Source organism: Oculina patagonica, chromosome 4, assembly GCF_052425735.1.
Source record: "Oculina patagonica isolate OP01 chromosome 4, crgOcupat, whole genome shotgun sequence".
NCBI classification, from domain to species: Eukaryota; Metazoa; Cnidaria; class Anthozoa; order Scleractinia; family Oculinidae; genus Oculina; species Oculina patagonica.
This window is the reverse complement of record NC_135761.1, coordinates 51,693,557-51,715,013: the sequence shown is the minus strand read 5'-3', so window position 1 is coordinate 51,715,013 and position 21,457 is coordinate 51,693,557. Positions and strand designations below refer to the sequence as shown.

General features: G+C 35.9%; 1 protein-coding gene across 5 annotated transcripts; it reads right to left on the bottom strand.

The window, feature by feature from the left end:
• Positions 1–354: 354 nt before the first annotated feature.
• Positions 355–20,685, bottom strand: LOC144650546 (uncharacterized). Of its 5 annotated transcripts, none has more exons than XM_078510245.1 (9): positions 20,474–20,670; positions 19,256–19,586; positions 6,822–6,942; positions 6,365–6,532; positions 5,467–5,522; positions 5,332–5,378; positions 4,726–4,829; positions 2,609–2,665; positions 355–1,188 (listed from the first exon to the last, which is right to left on the bottom strand). In XM_078510245.1, the coding sequence occupies exons 1-9, from the start codon at positions 20,485–20,487 to the stop codon at positions 1,088–1,090; spliced, it is 999 nt and encodes a 332-aa protein (XP_078366371.1). In that variant the 5' UTR covers positions 20,488–20,670; the 3' UTR covers positions 355–1,087. The 5 variants fall into 5 exon arrangements, with proteins under 5 accessions (XP_078366371.1, XP_078366373.1, XP_078366370.1 ...); XM_078510247.1 differs by lacking the exon at positions 20,474–20,670 and adding an exon at positions 20,284–20,297; XM_078510244.1 differs by lacking the exons at positions 19,256–19,586; positions 20,474–20,670 and adding exons at positions 7,494–7,826; positions 8,977–9,014.
• Between the last annotated feature and the right edge of the window lie 772 nt (positions 20,686–21,457).

Sequence of the window (21,457 nt, the reverse complement as noted above, 5' to 3'; positions counted from 1 at the left end):
TTCCTGCTCCTAAACAAATACGGTCTCCCCCCTTTTTTTGTTCCAAAATTTAAGATCCCTTAAGGTAAACAACCATTCGGCAAAGTTTGGTTAAAAATCTATGAGCAGTTCTAAAAAACTGCACGATCCCTTAGGGCAGTTTGTAGTCTTTGAAGACTGCAGTGCTTTTTTATACAAAATTACACGAGAAAGTTATATATATATATATGTGTTATATCTTATTTATGATAAACAAGCAAAAGTTTCTGTCAGGTTTGGTTATTATCTTAATTAAAGTGTCAAGCTCATTCAACTTTATTTTTCCAAAGTTTGACAAAAAGCGTAAAAGTTTATATTTATACATATTTATACACTCTTGGCAAATAGGCAAACAGGCTTTTTGCTGTTGAATTTGAAGGATTGATGACGAAGCAAACGAAAAAAGATAAACCCTGCTGGTGCATTGTATGAAGCCGGTTTGAAACGATGTCTGCGATTCATCGTTTAATATTAAGTTCTTGGTAGTGGAATCTCGGATGGCACGCTACAATATAACACGAGCAAGACACCGTTTGCTTGCGTTTAACGTATGTCGTTAATATGACGCAAATTTCTACAATAAAACGCAAATATAAAATGAAATGAATTAAAATATTACTTTGCTGTTGTTCAATAAGCCATTTCTGAGTTAGCCTTTGCGTCTGTTTCAAAAGGAGTCTACGTGCGAAACCATTCATATGAAAATGAATTTTATCCACACGTCCATCTACATGCAAATCTGGAAATACATGACCTTTCACAGCTGTGCATTATTCGATAACGACCTTACAACATGGTTGATTTACGGTCTGTTAATCAGTCGTCTTCACTTCCTATTTTATTACAATTTACACATTTCTAATGAACACTACATACTGTAAGAAGACAACGGCCAGAATGATAAAAATGAATAAAAGACGAAAAGTGTTCGTTAGTGTGTGCACAACAATGGTGCCCTTGGTTTGGCTTCGGCGGGAACCATCTATATGAGTCTCAGCCAAACTAACTACGTGAAAGTATATCTTGGAAGGGGACTGTCGTAGATGCTTTCATCCCATAGCTGATCCGGCTACTTTACATACAGCATCCCGTCAAGGTTTTTATATATGCCAAGACTATCAAGATGGGGGGTCCCTGGACATGGATGACCATACAGGAGCCGTCTAGCAGCTGAAATTGATTAAATAAAAGTTAGCGATGTGGCAAGTTAGTAACGTAACACTAAATAATTTGACTACTGTAGTAAAGTAACGTCAAGACATGAATAGACTAAGTGGACAATCAGCGTGTTCGTTGGGAATACAAGAGCCGATTATACGAAATTTAGGTCGCGGCTAAGAAAGTCGTGGACTAAAATGGGAATTATCCTGCGATGCCAATTGTTTGAACAACGCTTATCATAAGCCGCGTCCATCGGCGTGACGAGATTTTTTTTTTAATAAGCGCACGTCTGGGATGCTGAGAAATAAACAGAGCCGGATGCCAGAAGCACGTGCAAAGCTATTGTACTAATAATTTCACCCCTGTTCTCTTAATTCAAGATTTCTCTGACTTGGTGCGACAATTTTGTTTTCGTCAAAAATGTCAGTACATTTTAACTTGTCCACTAGTGCGAATTGGCCCTTAGACTCTGGGGGTGTTTACCATTTGTAAGAAAAATCCAGTTGATGTGACCGTTGCATAATGGTGAGCGATTTTCCGAATATACCAACCAACCGGATGAGATGTCGCTTACCATTATTCTACCAGGCGTTTCTATCCGCTCACTTGATCTAACGCGAAATTTAGTGTTCTTGTCGATATACCTGTATATTTTGAGTTAAAAATCATAAAAAAACAAACTTTTTGACGAACAAGATGGGTAAATGCTGTTTAGTGACGTCAGCTGTTCCATGAGACGCGACTTAAACGAATACAAAGTTTATTTTTTGGTTACTCTTCTCACCCGGCTACGCAGTCCGATTTTCGAACGACAATTGGCACGTTCGAGTTCCTGTGCAGAGATATTATGCACTCATGAACGATTTCAACATGGAATACCAGAGGCCCTTTTTGTAAAAGAAGTGGTGTCGTTTAAATGGTCGAGTTGAACATAAATAATGCTCGTCGGTATAAAGGCACTATATTAAAAAGATGACTAAAACCGCGCGAAGGTCCTGAAAAGGGCCTGGAAACGGAAGATTCGTTCAAATGGTAAGAAAATTTCCGACGGTTCGTACAAACCGGAATGAAATGACTACCTATAAACGTAGTGCAAATTTCCGGATTTTTTGGCCAAATATGGTAAGCAATCCGGTTACCCATGGTTTTTGGAGTCGACGTCTAAACCTCGGTTTAGCCTTACACCACGTTTAACTTCGTTTAAATAATCGGCCCTAAGTTTCTGATTGGTTTTCGTTTTACTGTCTATTCACGAACAGAACACGATGGTGGGCCTCGTTGTCTGTTTTAGAAATCATCTGCTTTACCTGCATAGTCATCATTTGCGCAAAAAATCTTTGTATTTAAGAGGCACCGACCTTAAGTCTCATACGTTTATACCGCTTTTAACATGAATTGCCCCATCTACTTATATTGGGTCTTTACTTACGATGTCTAGATGACCTCCATACACTGCCACACTCACTATCATCATGTCCGTCAAAAACTAAAGTCATAGATAAAAAAAAAGACTACTTAACTTGGAAAAATAAGAATAAGTCGATGATAATTATGGTGATAGCGAACAAACTATAAAAAACAGAAACAAACAAAATAGATCGAAATCTGACAATCACAACTGACGGACGTGACCTTTTGACTCGAGGGCAAAGAAAGATGTTTTTAAGTATTCTTTTTCCCACGAACAATCAGTGAATGGAACTACCTTCCAGATTATATTGTAAATACAACGTCTGTAAATAGTTTTAAGTCTAAGTTAGTTAGAAGTTTTTAATATTTTTAACATTTTATTGTAATTTTTAACATTCTTTTTTAGTTTTTAACGGTTAGTGTGATATCTTTAAATTATCTGCAAAGTTGCAATTGGTCCAGAACTTTGCCGCCCGCATCATCACAGATACGAGGAAATTCGACCACATCACGCCAGCATTGAAAGATCTACGCTGGCTTCCTATTAAACAACACCTCTACCTTCGTGACGCTGTGTTAGCCTTTAAATGTATGACTGGATGCGCGCCTCGCTATCTTAGCGATCAGTTCACCACCCACAACAAAATTACCAAACGAGCGACCCGGAACTGCCAGCTTTTAAATATTCCCCTTTTTAAATCTGCCTCTGGTCAAAGAACATTTCATTATAGAACAGTGAACATTTGGAATAATCTTACATCGAACTTAAAAACTCTTAAAACTATTTCATCTTTTAAATTTCATTTAAAATCAAAATTAATGGAGGAGTTTTTAACATAGATTAATTAGGAGTAATTCATTTTATCCAAATTTTTATCATTGTAATTTTTTATCATTGTAATTTTAAAATTGTTATTTCTATTGTAATTTATTGTCACTGAAAAGCCCCGTAAGGGGAGTGTCAAATTAAAGTATTGTATTATTGTATTGTATTACCGAACTAATAAAAAGTAGATGTAGACCCGGTTGGATTTCTGTTTCCCATGAGGTCCGCTAAGATAATTGACCACAGCAAAAAGCGTAAACCGTTGGTTGAGGATTGAGTTTGAGAATTCGCATATCACTAAAAACCGCAATAACCAAACACATTATCAGATACATAACAGTAGCAAAAATGTTCTTTATTTTCTCTAACGTAGCGCACCCGTTTTTTTTACATGGTCATTTTTGTTTTGTATGTTGATAGTCTGGAATATCCGTCCGTCCGTCCGTCCGTCCTTCCGTCCGTCCGTCCGTCCGTCCGTCCGTCCGTCCGTTCGTTCGTTCGTTCGTTCGTTCGTTCGTCCGTCCGTCCGTCCGTCCGTCCGTCCGTCCGTCCGTCCGTCCGTCCGTCCTCGTTCTTTCGTTCGTTCGTTCGTTCATTCATTTAGTCAGTCAGTCAGTCAGTCAGTCAGTCAGTCAGTCAGTCAGTCAGTCAGTCAGTCAGTTATTCAGTCAGTCAGTCATTTCGGTGGTTGGTTGGTTGGTTTGTTCTTTATACCCCATTTACACTAACACAAGTTTAAAACTGTTTAGTTCAAAACGGTAGTTCTTTTCCGCTGGCGTTGCAAACTGATATATGTCGATTTTTAGCTAAGGACACTAAAATAACAAGTTAGCGAGTACTTGATCCCTATGACAAATTCAGTCTTTCAGTTTTTTTTGTTTCTGATTTTCCTTTTTTAAAACCTGTATTAATAAGTACGTTTTTCTGGTGTGAATGGAATATTAGTTACCTACATTGTATTTGTTCTAACTACAGTTCGCCTTTTCGCCTAAGAATGGCTAATGGTCCATATATGAATTATTTCATATACTTTACGTAATTCTATTCCTTTCACGGAAAAATATGAAATCATAATTGACCTGTGCGGCTTCAATAGTTCAGTTGGTAGAGCATCACACTGGTATTGAGGAGGTCACGGGTTCGAATTCCGTTGAAGCCAGAATTTTTCTGGTTTCTTTCTTTGCAATTCACTACGAGGATCATTTCTTCACGTTACATGTCATCCACAGTTCACATAATATTATATGAATTATTTCACATACTTTACGTCAATAGCTAGTGGACAGCACAATACTTAGCTTTCCCGTTACCTCTGTGGCAACCGTTTTTAATACGATATCCCACAGCAGTAGTTGTACAAGGGTTCGTCTCCCACTGATACGGATAACTGTAAGATATGATGATTCGCGGACAACTGAAAAGAAAAGGAAACATGTCTTAAAACATGGGCACCAATGGAGGCCTTAGTACCTTTTTAAACCGACAGTGTTTAACATTAAGAGCTGTGATGTAATGGTAATTGAAAATTTTCCTATTGGTTCACAAAGACGCGAATTTATATTTTTTCACTTTTTTTTTGTTCATCTTTAATTCATATCGTAAAATGCTTATTATAAGTCTTTGGCTTGTGTAGCTTCGTAATGCAACGCGCCAATATTGGCTCAGGTTCCCATTATTACTATCAATTTAGGCGCGTCGCCTTATGTTGCGACAGACCAGTAAACAACTGCAAAGTAAACCGCCTTCGCTCCGATTCAAATCGCTTCAAAAAAAAAAAAAAAAAAAAAAAAACGGAACGCAGGTTATTTTAAGATTCGTAACAGCTAGCACAGCGTTTGGGTCCCCTGTGAATAACGCAACTAAATTAATAAACTATGGTAGAAAAACCGAAAACAACAAACAAACAACGCACTTACTTTGATCCTCTACAAGAAGAGTCGAAATTGTCTGCTCCACTCGGAATCTGTCAACAAAAAGAAAACAGTTTTATCCAAAAAAACGTTTAAAATAACAAACGGTTACCCAATGACTTTAAAACATATAATTCATACCTGGTGAAACACAGTGACTTGAGAGTTTAACGGATCGCGATCGACTCTAAAAGTTCCTAGAAGAACATAAATAATAAACATTTATAAAAGATACTGGTAATTCTCTCTTATCGTCTCAGTTTATGTTCGCAATCCAAATTTCACAACATCTAGAACTGTTCACAGCATAGCACAGAACTTAAAATGACATTAGAAGTGTTTTCTTTAAAAGGGACCCAGTCTTACATTATGTCGGTCAATTTGAGTTATTACAACGGAGAACACATGCGACGTTCGAAACACTCGACTGTCCGATGAAAATTGGCTAGCATCGGCTCTCGCTCCAAAACGTCGCATGGGTATAGTGCGGGTTTAAACTTTTAAGATAGCAAAGTTTAAACCCGCATACTTATAACCACATTGGCTCGTAGAGAGTAGACACGCTTTTCAATTTATTCTCCTTTTTTTTTTTTGGGGGGGGGGGGGGGGTGCAAGCGGACTCTTCATTATATCTATTTTTTTTACATCCATTTACCCATTAAGTTTCATAGATTGTCATTGTCAGGGGACACTGTGGTACGTTTCGCAATATTTGAGATGACTTTTCTATTCGGCAGACAGGAGAATTCTTACCTTCACGTGTCGATTCAACAAATATTTTTTTCACATATTTATTAGAACACCAACAAATTTGTATATTGGAAGAAATAGCTTGTAAATAAAGAAGTTTCAATATCTAGTAAACAAAAGACAAAATGTTTAACCTTTATATACTATTTATCCTTTTACTATTTTATAACTTTTAATAAAGCGTAGAGGTATGCGTTTATTTGACTGTGTGTATTTTGCAGATGGTCGCAATAAGATTTAAGTTAATTAATTTTTTTAATTCCCACACGTATCGACTGTGTTACTTTACCTTCAGCTTGTGCCAGTTTATGTATGTCCTCATCGCTTAGTTTCCGGCCCTCAATGTTATTATCAGTAAAAGGAACACACAGTATGGAGTTCAAACAGTTGTTGGCATTTCTCTGAAGATGATCGATATTCTTGGAACTGATACTCACAGCCAAAGTCCAGCCACCACCTGAAATAATATTACAAGTAATTTTCTTTACAAAAAATGTCGCAAGTTTTAATCATCACTGGCTATAAAACGCAACTGCAAGAGACAGCACACTACGTCACACTCGACGACCGGAAGCCAAATTTATCAATATAATCAATGCGTGAGCAAGAAACATTGCTCCCATGACTTGCCTAGATACTTTCTCTATCTATGACTGTTATATATGGAGCTGTGAGGGGTTCCTGATTTCTATTTAAAGCTATACGCATTGTACACATCGTACACGTACTATACACATTTTGCTTACCATAATTCTCCATGTCACAATAAACTTGTGCTTCTCTATTTCCAATCATTACCCAGTAATAACCACTTTCGGCCTGAGGCAATTCTTGGTGAATTTCGGCACAAGACTTATAACCACCCTTCTGTAGAGGAAAAAGACACACAGACGCATCGCATCCATTTAATTTTCACTTTCAACATAAGAGCTAACACGAATGGATTTTTTTCCAAAAAAAATAATTTTTTTGTAGTATTTATTATTTTATGATAATTTATCTCTAAGCATTTGCTTGGATACATCCTGTCATGAATATACTCATTTAGCAAAATATTGGTAGGAGTGCTAATTTAAAACACTTTAGATCAAAAAGTTTTGAAAGTTAATTTCGCCAAAACTTTACAAAGTTATAGGGGAATAATGAGATTGCGTCAGAATTTCTTTTGATGCGGATGTATATGAAAGTTATAAGTGATCATCGCAGTGAATTTCCAATTTAAGCAATTGGAATAAAGAAGCCTGAAAAAAAAAAAAAAATAATAATAAGGCTTCAACGGGATTCGAGCCCGTCACCTCCGCGATACCAGTGCGATGCTCTACCAACTGAGCTATTGAAGCCTCACATTGAGAGCGAGGTCATTTGTAAGAACTCACAATTCTAAATCAAGAATTAAAATGTTTCAATTATCAACTGACCTTTAAGTGTTTGTCAGTAGTGTCCATATACACGGATCTCTCTTTTGGCCCATAATCCTCTGGGTGAGTGTGTCTGTCAGCATCGTTCAAGTCACATGACTTAGCGTTCATGAGGAAGTTCATGCTTTTACAGCGAAACTCGTATGAGCACATGATGACGCACGCAGAAAGACTGGAAGAAATCCGTGTTGAAATCACGTGTCCTGCCAAGTAATGACCATTGGTAGATCTCGTTTGTTCCTTGCAGTTTTTTAAGGCTTCGTGTAGCTCTGCAGAGCTTATGAGGACGACCAGAATACAAAAATAATATTTCTGCAACATTATTTCACATACCTAAAAAAAAATTTTATTTTGGCTGAATTTATCATGTTCTACAACTAAACATTTATATTCATCTTTCTAGGTACAGTTTAATCTAAATATTTATATTTCAAGATAAGCAAAATTTCTCAGAGCGTTATTTTTTGAAAATGCATCTTTTTTCCCTCGGTTTGGCCAACCGTCCACACTGAACCGCCGTTTTCTGTTACCGAAAACGGTACTTTTCAAAAACGCTCTCGAAATAGTCGCTCGTCAAATAGTCATGTGTTTTCTGTCAAAACAAAAGGTTTAATTAGCTTAACAATAGCTCTGTGCATGCGTGGTTACTCTGCGTGCGATGAAGCGTATCGTTTTCAAATTTACCCGGGTTAATGTGGACGAAAAACATTTTATACGGCGTTTTCAAATTTCTCCGTTTTCAAATTTACCCTGGTCAGTGTGGACGGGATCTAAGAGCGTTGCAATAAACGGATTCGGTTAACGTGTTTACATCCTTGTTGCTACTCAATTCACGTCATGTGATGATTCATCTGGGAGGTTACAATTGTGCAATTTGTCACACGCAACCAAGTACATGGGAATATGTTCGAACAGAACAGTTATAACCACCCAAACGAATCATAAAATGATCTGAATTGTGCGGCAACAAGGATGTAAACACGTTAGCCGAATTCGTCTATTTTTTGAGTTTACGAGTTTGAAATATGCAGAGACACTTTTTACCGCTTTTTGCATACAGAGTCCAAAAGGGTTAGCATCTTTTCATCTTTTCTCGGTTTTGTGAAAATTCCATGAACAATGCGCTGATACAATATCCTAATTAATTATAGAAGCAGTTAGACCCGAATTTTTACTGAATTCTATTATTCACCTTATTTGTTCATGTTGTTGTTGCGATTGTTGTATTTTTAAAAGCTTGTTTCGCCTTTGTAACAAACCTAAAGCCAACAAACCGAAAGTATGTAGTATCTGTGTTCAACAAAAAAGAAAACTTATCAACTTATTGTGGTCCTGTTGTTTTTGTTATTGTTGTTGTTGTTGTTTGGTTAACCTGGCAAAGGTTTGAAGGATGTTCTGTGAGTTCACAGATATAAACAAATCATAAAGTCTATTAAAGAAAGCTTCACAGAGTTACATGGCATATATATGTATTGAAACTTACGTTGTTTTGTGCTTGAAAGGACATTTCATGTAATTTGTCGTAGTCTGCAGCTGCTGACAACAACCTCCAGTTATAATAGCTGAAATGAGTACTAGTTACTTCCCCAGGTTAACACAATATGTAAAACGATAAACAACTATCAGTGGCACACGGAAATACACGCTCTGATTGGTTATGTGAAATTCGTGTCCGCATGGCACTATTGAAAAAGACAACGTGAGAAAAAAAAAAATAAAAAAAAAACACAAAACATTAATAGCAGTGTTTTCGTATCATGAACAAAAGCGTGCGTGTGCTGTTTGATTAAAAATTTCAAGAGAATTTAACTGAACAGTGGTTTGAATTTTTTTCTCCACCTTGGATCACAAAATTAGCTTGTTGCCATATGGTTATGATCGGTCAGAAGCAGATAACTTAAGAAAAACAAAACAGCAGGACATGCATACAAGCCCAGCAGGCAAGGACAACACACCTGTTTGGTGTAAAAATCCTCAAGTTTCTAAATGTTTAACTTTACTTCTTATTTTTGTTTCGATTATTTTTAGAAAAATACGCTAATACCATAGAGCCATAATATCAAAAGCAGTTTAATCTTATTATAGAGGCAAAAAGTTCAGAAATTTATTGAACGCTGTCACTCTCCAAAGGCTTTTGAAAAAGCTTTTTATCATTCAAATATTTGCACCTTCTGGCAAGACATTTTTTGTGCAAAAATAATGAATGAAAACTGAGGAGTAAAAATCAACTAACAGCCAAGGTTAAAAATAATCTAAACGTAAAAAAAAATAACTTTTCTTCAAAGACTATAGACTGGTAGCCTTAAGCTTAGTGTTTAACACATTTTTCTTTTATCCAAAGAACGTTTTATTAGATTTCACTATAAAATAGAAACGCAGATATTTTGTGAGATTGCTCGGTTTTTTCATACCTATTAACAACTGCAGAATTAATTGCCATAATTATGGAAACATTTTTGGAATATTTTTACTTTGTTTCGATCCTAAAAAGGAATAGAAATCAGAAATTTCGTTGCTGTTTGTAAACGGTGATCTCCTGGTAGGAGGTGATTTGACTTGAAAAATAAAAAATGTTATATAAAGCTGACATGAATTATCAGTTCTATTTCACAGTTGGATATCATAATTGCGTGTTGTTTCGTTTTGTTTTGTTTCTACTTCATTATCTTCCTTTTTTATTTTTTGAACAATATGCTAGCTGCCTTCACGGTCTATTTTATCACTGAAATTATTGTTTTATTCAATTAAAAGTTTTTGGAAGGTTGGAAATAGCTTTAGATCGTGTCACATAATTTCATACCTGATAAAACGCAGTGACTCGATTATTTAACGGATCGCGATCGACTCTAAAAGTTCTTAGAAGAACATAAATATTTAAAATTTATATGAGATCCTGGTACATGTAATTTTCTTTAATCTCAATGTTCGGATTCTAAATGACAGAAAATTTAAATCTGTTGACAGCATATCACAGAACCCAAAGTGATATCAGAATTCGTTCCTATTAGTAATGACTGATAAACTAAAAGACGTTTCTACACACAGAAGAAACCTTATCTTGCATTGGAAACAATTGAAAATATGTATTCACACATCTGCATATGTGCATATTGGCGAAATTAACATGTAAATAAATAGAGCTGATTCACTCTATAGTTAAGGAAAAACATACAATGCTTGACCATTTTTACCCTTTTAAAACTTCAAATTTAGTGCCATTGATTTGTTGCTGGCCGCCTCGAGATTTTATATATTTTTCATTCTCTCACCTATCCGCAATTTCACCCTACCTTCAGCTTGTGCCAGTTTATGTATGTCCTCATCGCTTAGTTTCCTGCCCGCAATGTTATTATCTTTAAAAGGAACACATAGTATGGACGGTTGAGACAGTTCTTGGCATTTCTCTGAAGATGATCGTTATTCTTGGAACTTATACTCACAGCCAAGGTCCAGCCACCACCTGCATGAATAGTACAAAAAAATAAACAAACAACCGCCAGTATCGGCAGACTGGAAGACTGGACGTCAATTTTGTCAATAAATTGAACGTGTGAAAGCGACCCCAATTATTGCTAATTATTGCCCCCGATGTTTCTCAATTTGTTTTCTACTAGTAGTCAAATACACAGTTATGACACAAGAATAGCCAAGTGTTATCGACCACATCATTGTCGTACAAATCTTAAGCAGTTTACGATCTTTTCCCAGGGTTCTAAAATTTGGAATTATCTACCAGAATCAATCAGTGGTTCGAGTAGCTTCTCTTCTTTTAAGAAAAAAAATGATTAAATTTCTATTAAAATGAGTCTAAAATTGGCCTAGATGCACATTCACAGCGAAATTACTAACTTATTGCTAACCCGAGGTGGCTTCCCCCATAAGCCTTCTGGTTTCTTGGAGGTCTCCTCGCCCTATCTATTTAAGTTATTTTGTATGTATTAATTTCTAAAGTGGCAAATGAAATGATGATGATGATGATGATGATGATCCCGAGGAGGGAAATGCGTTGCAATAGCTGCTCTAGGCTATTTCTCTGATCGTGAACATTTACATCCGTAGTTGTGAGTTAAAATTGGCAATCATGCATAAAAAAGAGTTTGTAAGCTGCATCAAACTGTAATCCACCTGTGAGGTTTTATATGCAACAGAACTGTTGGAATGTTGTTTATGATTTCAAAAAAAAAAGTACAATTAAAGGTGTATTGTAGAGTAGTCTTTTGTTTTGTTTTTGGAAGTAAAAATTGCTTTGCTAGAAAAGCTAGAAGCTGTCTTCTGCTGTGTTCTAATTAACACGTTGATGGCTTTCATAATACGTAACCAGGTAATTTTTACATGAGCATTGTAAAAGACTAAATAAAGCGCTCAAAGATGAACAAAAAGAGGACCTTTTAGCTTCCTATACACGTACAAGCAAATTCAAACCCCCCCCCCCCCCGGGTATAAGGGAGATCGGGGTTAATGACCCCACCCACCTTGTTCTACAAAATAACACTATTTGCGTTGACTATGATGTCATATGACGCCATACGACGACATTGGATCCGCCTTATTTGACTTCACCATTTTTCAGAATCAGAAAATAACTGAAATCAATACCAATCTTCCTAAGATTAACAGCTATAAAAAGAGTGATAAAAACACTAGTAATTAAAAGATTGCAACTTGATTTTTTTAAAATTTAATTTAATGGTATACTACACAAATACAACAGTACGATATTTACTCATACACGATGCTTACACTTAACGATTCTTAATTTACTTTTTATGCTTGCAAAAGAAAAAAAGTTTAGTACTTACGCTACAAAATACAAAAAAACAAAAATTTAAAATTCCATTAAAATACTCATCTAGAGTACAGATGTTAAACGAAATAATTACATTACCAACATTATTTTTTCATACAGACCTTTACATGGACAGACAAATAAAAGATTAGAGTTGTAAATTAAGTTTCGAATTTAGACTATGTAATAACATGTATGTTTTGAAGATTATATTCATTAGGTGGTCTACATTTATGATGTATGTTTGCCCCACGTGACAATACATACATCTAACTATCCTATTTTTGAGTTGCTATAAAAAGACACTGAAAGATGTTCTTAAGTTATGTATTGATTCTGCAGTGAAAAATATATCGCTTGCAATATTTACAATGTGATTTAACAACAATTCATTGCGCGTTTTCCACTTGTACAGAATTGACCAAGAAAAATTGCTTTGTTTCTATGGACCTAGCATTTTGTCGATATCAGAAACTGAACTTCTATGTTTCTATTGTTACGTACATTCTAGGTTTTTTCGGTGGCCATTTGTAAGGGAACTTGTTCCTGCTTTTGGTCTTCCCCTCGGCTTTTTAACAAACAAATAAAAATAATAACCAATTTTGTATTCTGTATTCTGTTTTTACTTTTCTTAATACTTAAATATACCTAAATACTCAATGTTCCCGCCTCGGGAAACATTGAGATTCTCGGGAAACAAAATTAACTTTTTCCTTCGTTAAATGTTGAAAAGTTTAATTCACTTTCTATTCATTGTTCTGTGTTTATATTGTTGTGGCTAAATATATTAAATGGATTTAGCCAAGCCTAAAAGTGGAGCTTCCCGGTTATTTACTTTGCCATTTATTCAAATCTGAATTCACTGGCCATAGACAGAAAAAAAAAGACATGAGCCTGCGATCCAATGAAAAACCATTACCTGGTTAATTAAAAAAAACGCGACCTCGATGAGTTCATTACCTGAGCCCGCTATATGGTCATGTGATACTGGTCAGCAGATACCTTGTTTTGACAGCTGTCAATTGGCAATAGTGTAAAAGGTCTAATATCAAAGATGTACGCTGACGTTAACCTTAACGTTAACCTATTTCTGGAGTATGGCCGCCATGTTTGGTCGACCAGGGCGACGTACGTTGTACGTCGTATAATAAAGGCATGCACGGTTCCCCTACTTCTATGGGTTTAGGGCTCCGTTAAAACTAAAACGCTTTTTCTTTTGCAAATACTGTAAACAAAGATTCGTCTGTAATACTCCGGTAGACGTCCAAGATATATCAGTGCCATAAGCTGATCTTGTTACTTTACATACAGCATCCCGGTACTGTTCAAATATATTCCAAGACTGTGATGTCCAGGATCCTCCGCGAGGCAAGGATAACCATACAAGGCCCGCTTTCCAGCCTCTGGTTGGATTATGAAAAAAAAAATCGAAACACAACAAATAAAAAAAAAATAAATAAATAAACTTTGTTTTACGAGAGTTGCACGTGTCAGTCTTTCGACTGACAGACCTGTGGCCCTCGGATTCCCAATCAAATTAAAACTCAGTATAGATCTATTTCAATTTTTAAAAAAGCATTGAAACGTAACGTAATAGTATTAATTAAAATTAAAATTTTAATTTTAGTAGAATGTAATATTATTGATTTTAGTAGCATATTATTTTCGAAAAGCCCCCATGGGGAAAGATAATAAGGTATGTATGTTTTTTTTTGTATGTAATTTAAAAGTGTTGGTTTTTAGGAAACCGGGGAACCCGGAGAAAAACCCTCGTCGCAAGGACGAGAACCAACAACAAACTCAACCCACATATTGTGCCGAGTCCGGGAATCGAACCCAAGCTACATTGGTGGGAGGCGAGCGCTCCCACCATTGCGCTATCACTGCTCCCCCACAACAAGTCTGTGCACAAACACATGAATTTATTATCGACGATCATTACCCTCGTTAATGTTTGAGACGGCGTTATTAACAATAAAACCTGTTTTGAGTAGAACAAAGCGCCGTTCTCTTTTTACACACTAAGCTGGATAAATTTTATAAGTGGGCCAGGTTTTTTTTAAACTGCAATGCCAATGGCATAGCAGTCGTGCTACTAAATGTGGCATTTTACAAGATCATTCTCAACCGTGATTTTAATTCACGTTTCTTTTTTTTTTTTTTTTATCCGGCATGTCTCTCGAGACAACTTTTTAACGCAACATTGTTGCAACACGTTGGTTACGTGTCACCTTATTGCATTGATTCTTTATCATTAGAAAAGCCTGCTCTACTTAGATTGAAACAAGGTATCCTGTACTTACTGTAACTAGGTGATTGCCATTGACTGCCACACTCAGAGTCATCATGTCCGTCAAAAACTAAAATTAATGATAAAAGTGACACGATTTGACTTTGCTACAATTATGAAAAATAAGTTACGAAGAATTCCCCCCCCCCCCCCCCCTCCAGCATTATGCCACCGGTACCCATTCACATTTACACACCTGGGTGGAGAGAGGCACTATGAGAGTAAAGTGTCTTACCCAAGAACACAACACAAGGACCCCGGCCAGGTCTCGAACCCGGACCGCTCGATCCGGAGTACAGCGCACTAACCATTAGGCCACCGCGCCTCCCATAGTATTAAGTATTGAGTAAGAAAAAATGCTCCTATAGACAAGAGCTATGATTTAGTTAATATTAATCACAGTTTTACAGCCAAAGTTTTGAGCGGTAGCCACACCGTAGAGCAGGTATCTTTGCTTTCGTACGAATTCACGTTGGTAGTAAAGTTTATTTATGATTTCCGTCAACGTAGCGCAAAGATTTCTCCCTTTCCACTGCTTGTAGTAGCTTTCAATTGCTTTGACATGATGCTACCTTTTAATTCCTGGCGGTCAACACAATGCATCACTATATATGCCTTTACCTCTGTGACATTCATTCAAAATGCGATATCCCACAGCAGTAGTTGTGCAAGGGTTCGTCTTCCACTGATACGGATAACTATCGGATATGATTATTCGCGGACAACTAGAATGAATTTAACAATGTCTTTCAATGTAGGCCTCAACGGAAATATAAATTTGTTTCTCAGTCTAAATGGATGCCTGAATATTCTAAATATTTTTATCAACTACATTTATTTCTTTTTTTAACTTTAAGATTACTATCTGTGATTCACAAATATGATTTGTGTCAGGATACGTAATCACATCCCGATTTTATCCTGACGGGCACAAATCAAACACCAAATTGTCGTTCTTCTAAATGGACAATTTATACTTTAGTTGGTAGAGATTTGTATTGAATGAAGCATTTTTTTTACTTACATCAATAAAACCAAATTTGCTTGATAATATTTATTTAGTTTATGGATGTTTTTTGCTTGAATGACTTGATGTTAACAATAACAAGAGTAACAGGTTTCCCAATCCTCATTTTAGTTGTTATTTGCCTTCTTTTCTTTATCACTGTTCCCTTTCAGTATTCACTCTTTAAGAAGAACCAAATAATAAAAATATAACATTCTAAATATTTAATTTTATAAGTTTACTATTGGTGAAGATTATAATAAGAGGCTATTTGCTAATAAATAACTAAAAACTCTATGGTAATTTTTATTACTCCACAGCAGTGCACTGTAAAGTGATGTGCCTTAATACACTACACTACCCTATCCTACCTTACCCTACCCTACTCTACCCTAACCTACCCTACCCTACCCTACCCTACCTACCCTACCCTACCCTACCCTACCCTACCCTACCCTACCCTACCCTACCTACCCTACCCTACCCTACCCTACCCTACCCAACCTTACCCTACCTTACCCTACCCTACCCTACCCTACCCTACCTTACCCTATCCTACCCTACCCTACCTACCCTACCCTACCCTACCCTACCTTACCCTACCCTACCCTACCCTACCCTACCCTACCCTACCTACCCTACCCTACCCTACCCTACCCTACCCTACCCTACCCTACCCTACCCTACCCTACCCTTCCCTACCCTACCCTACCCTACCCTACCCTACGCTACCCTACCCTTCCCTACCCTACTGTATCCTACCCTTCCCTACCCTACCTCACACTACATTACACTGCACTGCACGCCACGGCACGGCACAACACTGCACGGCACTGCATTGCGCTACGCTACGCTACGCTACAAAGAACACCACCCCAATATATGAGTCAATATTCAATAATACAGCTAAACTAACCAATAAACTGTGATAAAAAACGCACTTACTCTCCCCTTCGGCATGAAGAATTGAAATTTTCTGGTCCACTCGGAATCTTGAAATTACAAACAAAAGCACTTAAAAATGTGCAAACAAAAGTACTATTTTACTATTTTTTATTTTTACAGTGCTCCAAACGTTCAAACATGACAAAGCATTTCATACCTGATAAAACATAGTGACCTGGGTATCCAACACATCGACTCTAAAAGTTCCTAGAAAAATATAAATATTTTAGGCTTATTGTTAGGTCTTTCTCATCTGTGCGGGTTTACGTTAGCAATTATATGTCATAGCATTCGGACCAGCCCCACCGCATAGCAACTATAAATGACACAATAAATTGTTCATAGAGATAATTCATTAGTATAGAAAAACAATAAGGGAATAATTTTCGCCAGTCGCACAGCAACAAGTGGAAGTCGGATCTGACAGTCACGAGTGCAAAAAATCCTGATTTTTTTTTCCTAGGAAAGAAATTTCCTTTAATAATGCAGCAACCATGGCTTCAACCAACAATGTCGTCAAGATCTCCCGTCAGCCTAATCCAAACATGTCCAAATGGAAGTTTTGGGTGGATTTTTTTTTGTTTCGTGTGTTCAAATGTACTGCCGCTTCTTTACAATTATAGTGCTTATCATTTGTCTCAAATGTTAGCAAACCTTGTTATGAATTTATTTATTTATTTATTTATGTATTCATTTACTTATTTACTTATCTATTTTTTTATTTATTTTTTTTATCTTTTTATTTATTTATTTATTTTTCTAAGATGTAGGCCATTAATTCTTCTTTACTTTCATTACCAAGAGTATCACAATTGATATGTTAAACTTCTGTTTCTTTCTTCAAGTGACTGCATGTTCTTTGTGCTCTTATCCTGGCTGAATTCTTTTTTATTTTTATTTATTAACTTTTAATTTAATTTAATTTTTTATTTTTGGCGTAACGCAAAATGCGAACGATACAATTAAATTTTATTGTTCAGCCATCGACACAATTATTGAATTTGAAATAAAATTAGCTGCTTTTGACTAATCAAAAGCAAGTATTGACGATGGTAGTATTTCTATAGCCAAATTAAATAAATTCCCTTTTCAACCTCGCTGGCACTTTAACTGAAGACAGGTTAGCTGTAACATTTATTTAAATAATTCTTAATATTAATCCTCAGTGGCCACCTTGGTATTTTTGGTTATTTTCACTCTCTTACATATTAACAATGTAACTCTACCTTCAGTTCCTGCCAGTTTATGTATGTCCTCGTCGCTTAGTTTCCGGCCAGCAATGTTATTATCAGTAAAAGGAACACACAGTATTGAGTTGAGACAGTTATTGGCATTTCTCTGAAGATGATCGATATTCTTGGAACTGATACTCACAGCCAAAGTCCAGCCACCACCTAAACAATCAAGGAAAAAAATGCATTACTGTTTAGAGCTGTGTAAACCTAAAAACATTTTCGCTATTCTCTTGTCTGGGTTATATGCGAGGAGGCGGGGGGGGGGGGGGGGGGTATTTAGGATAGAAGTTTGCCGCAAACTTAAAAAAATTACGCTGGGAGAGGGGCGCAAAGTGCTCGTGCTGATTTCAAACCTATCTTAGTTTTAAAAGCCTTCACGCAATAATGGCTAAAAGAAGTAGCAAGAAAAAATAATTTTGGTCACACAGGGCCACAGGTTTTTCAGTTTTTAACTGTAATGTGTAACCCTCATTAAATAAAGTTGTTATTATTATTATTATTATTATTATTATTATTATTATTATTATTATTATTATTATTATTATTATTATTATTGGTGTGTTAATTACTTGAACACGTGAGTTAACGATTTTATGGCGACCATTTTTTCAAAGGGTGTTCTAACACTTTGGTGGCTTTAAATACCATAATAAGGTTGATAACTACATGCTGTAATTTATACCTCATTTCCCGCCACCCCCGCTTTGCTAAGGGACAAAGTCCGGCCAGCGGTAAATCCAAAAAAACAATACTTTATACAAACAGTATGTTGAATACGTATTGACTTTTTCTTTTTTGGGATTTCAATAAGTAACTGGTTGCACTTACCGTAATTTTCCATATCACAATAAACTTGCGCATCTCTATTTTCTATTTTTACCCAGTAATAACCACTTTCGGCATGAGGGAAATCTTTCTGTATTTCTGCGCAAGACTTAAAACCACCCTTCTAAAGAAAAAAAAAAGCACATATACCAATTGCTTAGATGAAACTTTTATTTCCATGCGGAATGATTAGCAAAACATACGTTTTTTTCTGTTTTCTGTTCAGTATAGAGTAATACAAATGATCCAATACAGTTACTGATCTAAAAAACGGTGCCTTTAATCCTAAAGAAGCCATTAAAACGCCATTAAAATAAAATTTATAAAAATATAATGGAGAAAGAAAAGAAAAATCTGAGACACCGCTTTTTGACTAATATATGTAGATTAAATTCCACATAAAAGTTTAAGCTCTCGCGTAAATAAACCTAATGTTCTGCAACATCACAATTGCAAACAAAATGCTGATGTTGCTTATTATGGTCTATATGATCAAAACAAAATCCAAAATTACACTCTTTATTCAATGAGCTTTCAGAAAATATATACTTTTTGGGGTTACCTTTGATGGTTTTCACACAATTTCACTTGGAATGAAAACGCCAATTTTCCTTCCGTGATACCTTAAGGAATATTGGATCATAACTGGTTATTTTATTTCAATTATCAACTGACCTTTCTGTGTTTGTCAGTAGTGTCCATGTACACAGATCCTTCCTTTGGTCCATAATCCTCTGGGTGGGTGTGTCTGTCAGCATCGTTCAAGTCACATGACTTATCGTACATAACGAAGTTCATGCTTTTACAGCGGAACTCGTATGAGCACAGTATTACGCACTGGGAAAGACTGGAAGCAATCTTTGTTGAAATCACGTGACCATCCAAGTAATGACCATAAGTAGATTTCATTGGCTCACTGCATTTCTCCAAGGCTTCGAGTAGTTCTGCTGAGTTGATGAGAAATAGAATGCCAAAATAATACTTCTGCCACATGACGTCACCGAACCTGCAATAAATTTTCTATTTTAATTAGACGACTTCATCATGTCTTTAAAATACGAAATTCGATTCATTTTCAACACAATAAATTTATCACAAAGAAATGTAAGAAAGTATCTAATGTTTCAGATCTTGTTTGTACCTCATCTAATTGACTTTGAAAATGCAAGAGTGATTGATTAAGCCCTTGAGTCCTCAAAAACAACCAGGAACAACAAAGCAAATAATAGCTCTAAGCCGGAACCAAGGCAATACTCTTTTGTAAACACTGCCACATTTAATCAGAAAATTTTTATTGTTTTTACTTTCTTTGTACATATTATGTTGTTTTGCATACGAATTCACACTGACTAATCTTATATATTAATACATTCGCATCATGTGTATCGTTCGTCAGAGGCTGCTGAATGGAAGCCCAAAGCAATACCCTTTTATAAATTTTTAACTAGAAAACATTTTTTTGTCATGATTAAAATTACTAAGAAACGACATGGTAACCTAAGCAATTCAGTGGATAGCCAATTTTGAGGTTTCAAATGTTACCTACTGAATTTGTTTTTCCTAAATTCAAAATAACCTTCCATGTTTATGACTGCAGAGCGATGGGTATCCTTTTGAAGTATTTAACAACGGTGAATAATGCAAAGTAAAGATGCAAGATAACGATGATAACTTTTATACAAAGTTGGAGAATATATACTCACCTTGTTTCGGTCTTTTAAGAGCTTAAATAGTGTTTTGGAACACTAAAGATCATCTCTGGTTAATAACTAAAATTACCGTTTTAAAAGCCGAAACAGTGTGTGCTTAAATTATTAAACGGGTTTTACATTATAACGTCAAACAACCTGTACATAATATGTGCTCTGATTGGCGAAGGTAGAGAATACTCACCTTGTTTCGGTCATGTAAGAGCTTAAAAATCATAGTGTTTTGGAACACTAAAGATCACCTCTGGTTAGCAACCAAAATTACGTACCGTTTAAGCTAAAACAGTGTGTGCTTAAATTATTGAACTGGTTTCCATTATAACGTCAAACAACCTGTAGATAATACGTGCTCTGATTGGCCAAGGGAAAGCCGTGTGAGTGCTTGTGTTTATTTTTAAATTATTAATGCACAAGAAGAGACTGAATGATTGCTTCCTTCTCCTGTACCAAATGAATATTTTATTCATTGAATTGGCCAATTTCGATGTGTTAAAGTATTAACTTATAGCTCCGATTATTCCATAGGAAAATAAAATTTAAAAAAATCGCATCGAGTTTAAAGGATAAATAAATAATTTATTTTGTTTTACCCCCCAAGCACCGTTGCAAAGTTAGAGTTTTTTATCATTCTAATATAGAACCCCTGTACTTATGAAAGACCCTCGATACCGTTGAATTGTGTGGGAAATTTTTAACTTGATGAAAGTGAATAAAAGAACATGGCTGATAGAACCATAAAAGACCGTTTTTTTAGCGAATTTAATTACCAAAAGAAAACAGCAGGGTATGTAAACAAAGCAGACAGGACATAGAATATAATTATTAGTCGTTAGTTGCGACATGAATGTCTTTGTAATTCAGAAGTAAGTAAGTTCACGACATTGCAACTCACCTTATAAGTAATTTTGCTTTCCTCTAACATTTCTCTTTATTTTGTGGTGTTCCCACACTATTTAATTATGTGTGCGGTAATAAGAGATGCCGTAAAGGTTTTAAATTAATTATCACCCTGCTGAATTCTCAATTTATCATTGAACACAACGGGTTTTGTTTACGTTTCTATTAACTTTTTTTTTTGTTTCCGTGCTGCTGAAATAAATATAAGCTGTTCTTCAGTATATGACCTTGCTTCACAACTGTGGCTAACAAGAAAAACTTTTACATCTTT

Coding starts and splice junctions, on each gene's coding strand:
- LOC144650546 (XM_078510243.1), bottom strand. CDS start 20,506: ATGATTTTTAAGCTCTTACATGACCGAAACAAG. Junction 17,915..18,583: donor TTGTGATATGGAAAATTACG/GTAAGTGCAACC, acceptor TTGATTGTTTAG/GTGGTGGCTGGACTTTGGCT. Junction 16,728..17,746: donor TAAACTGGCAGGAACTGAAG/GTAGAGTTACAT, acceptor ATATTTTTCTAG/GAACTTTTAGAGTCGATGTG.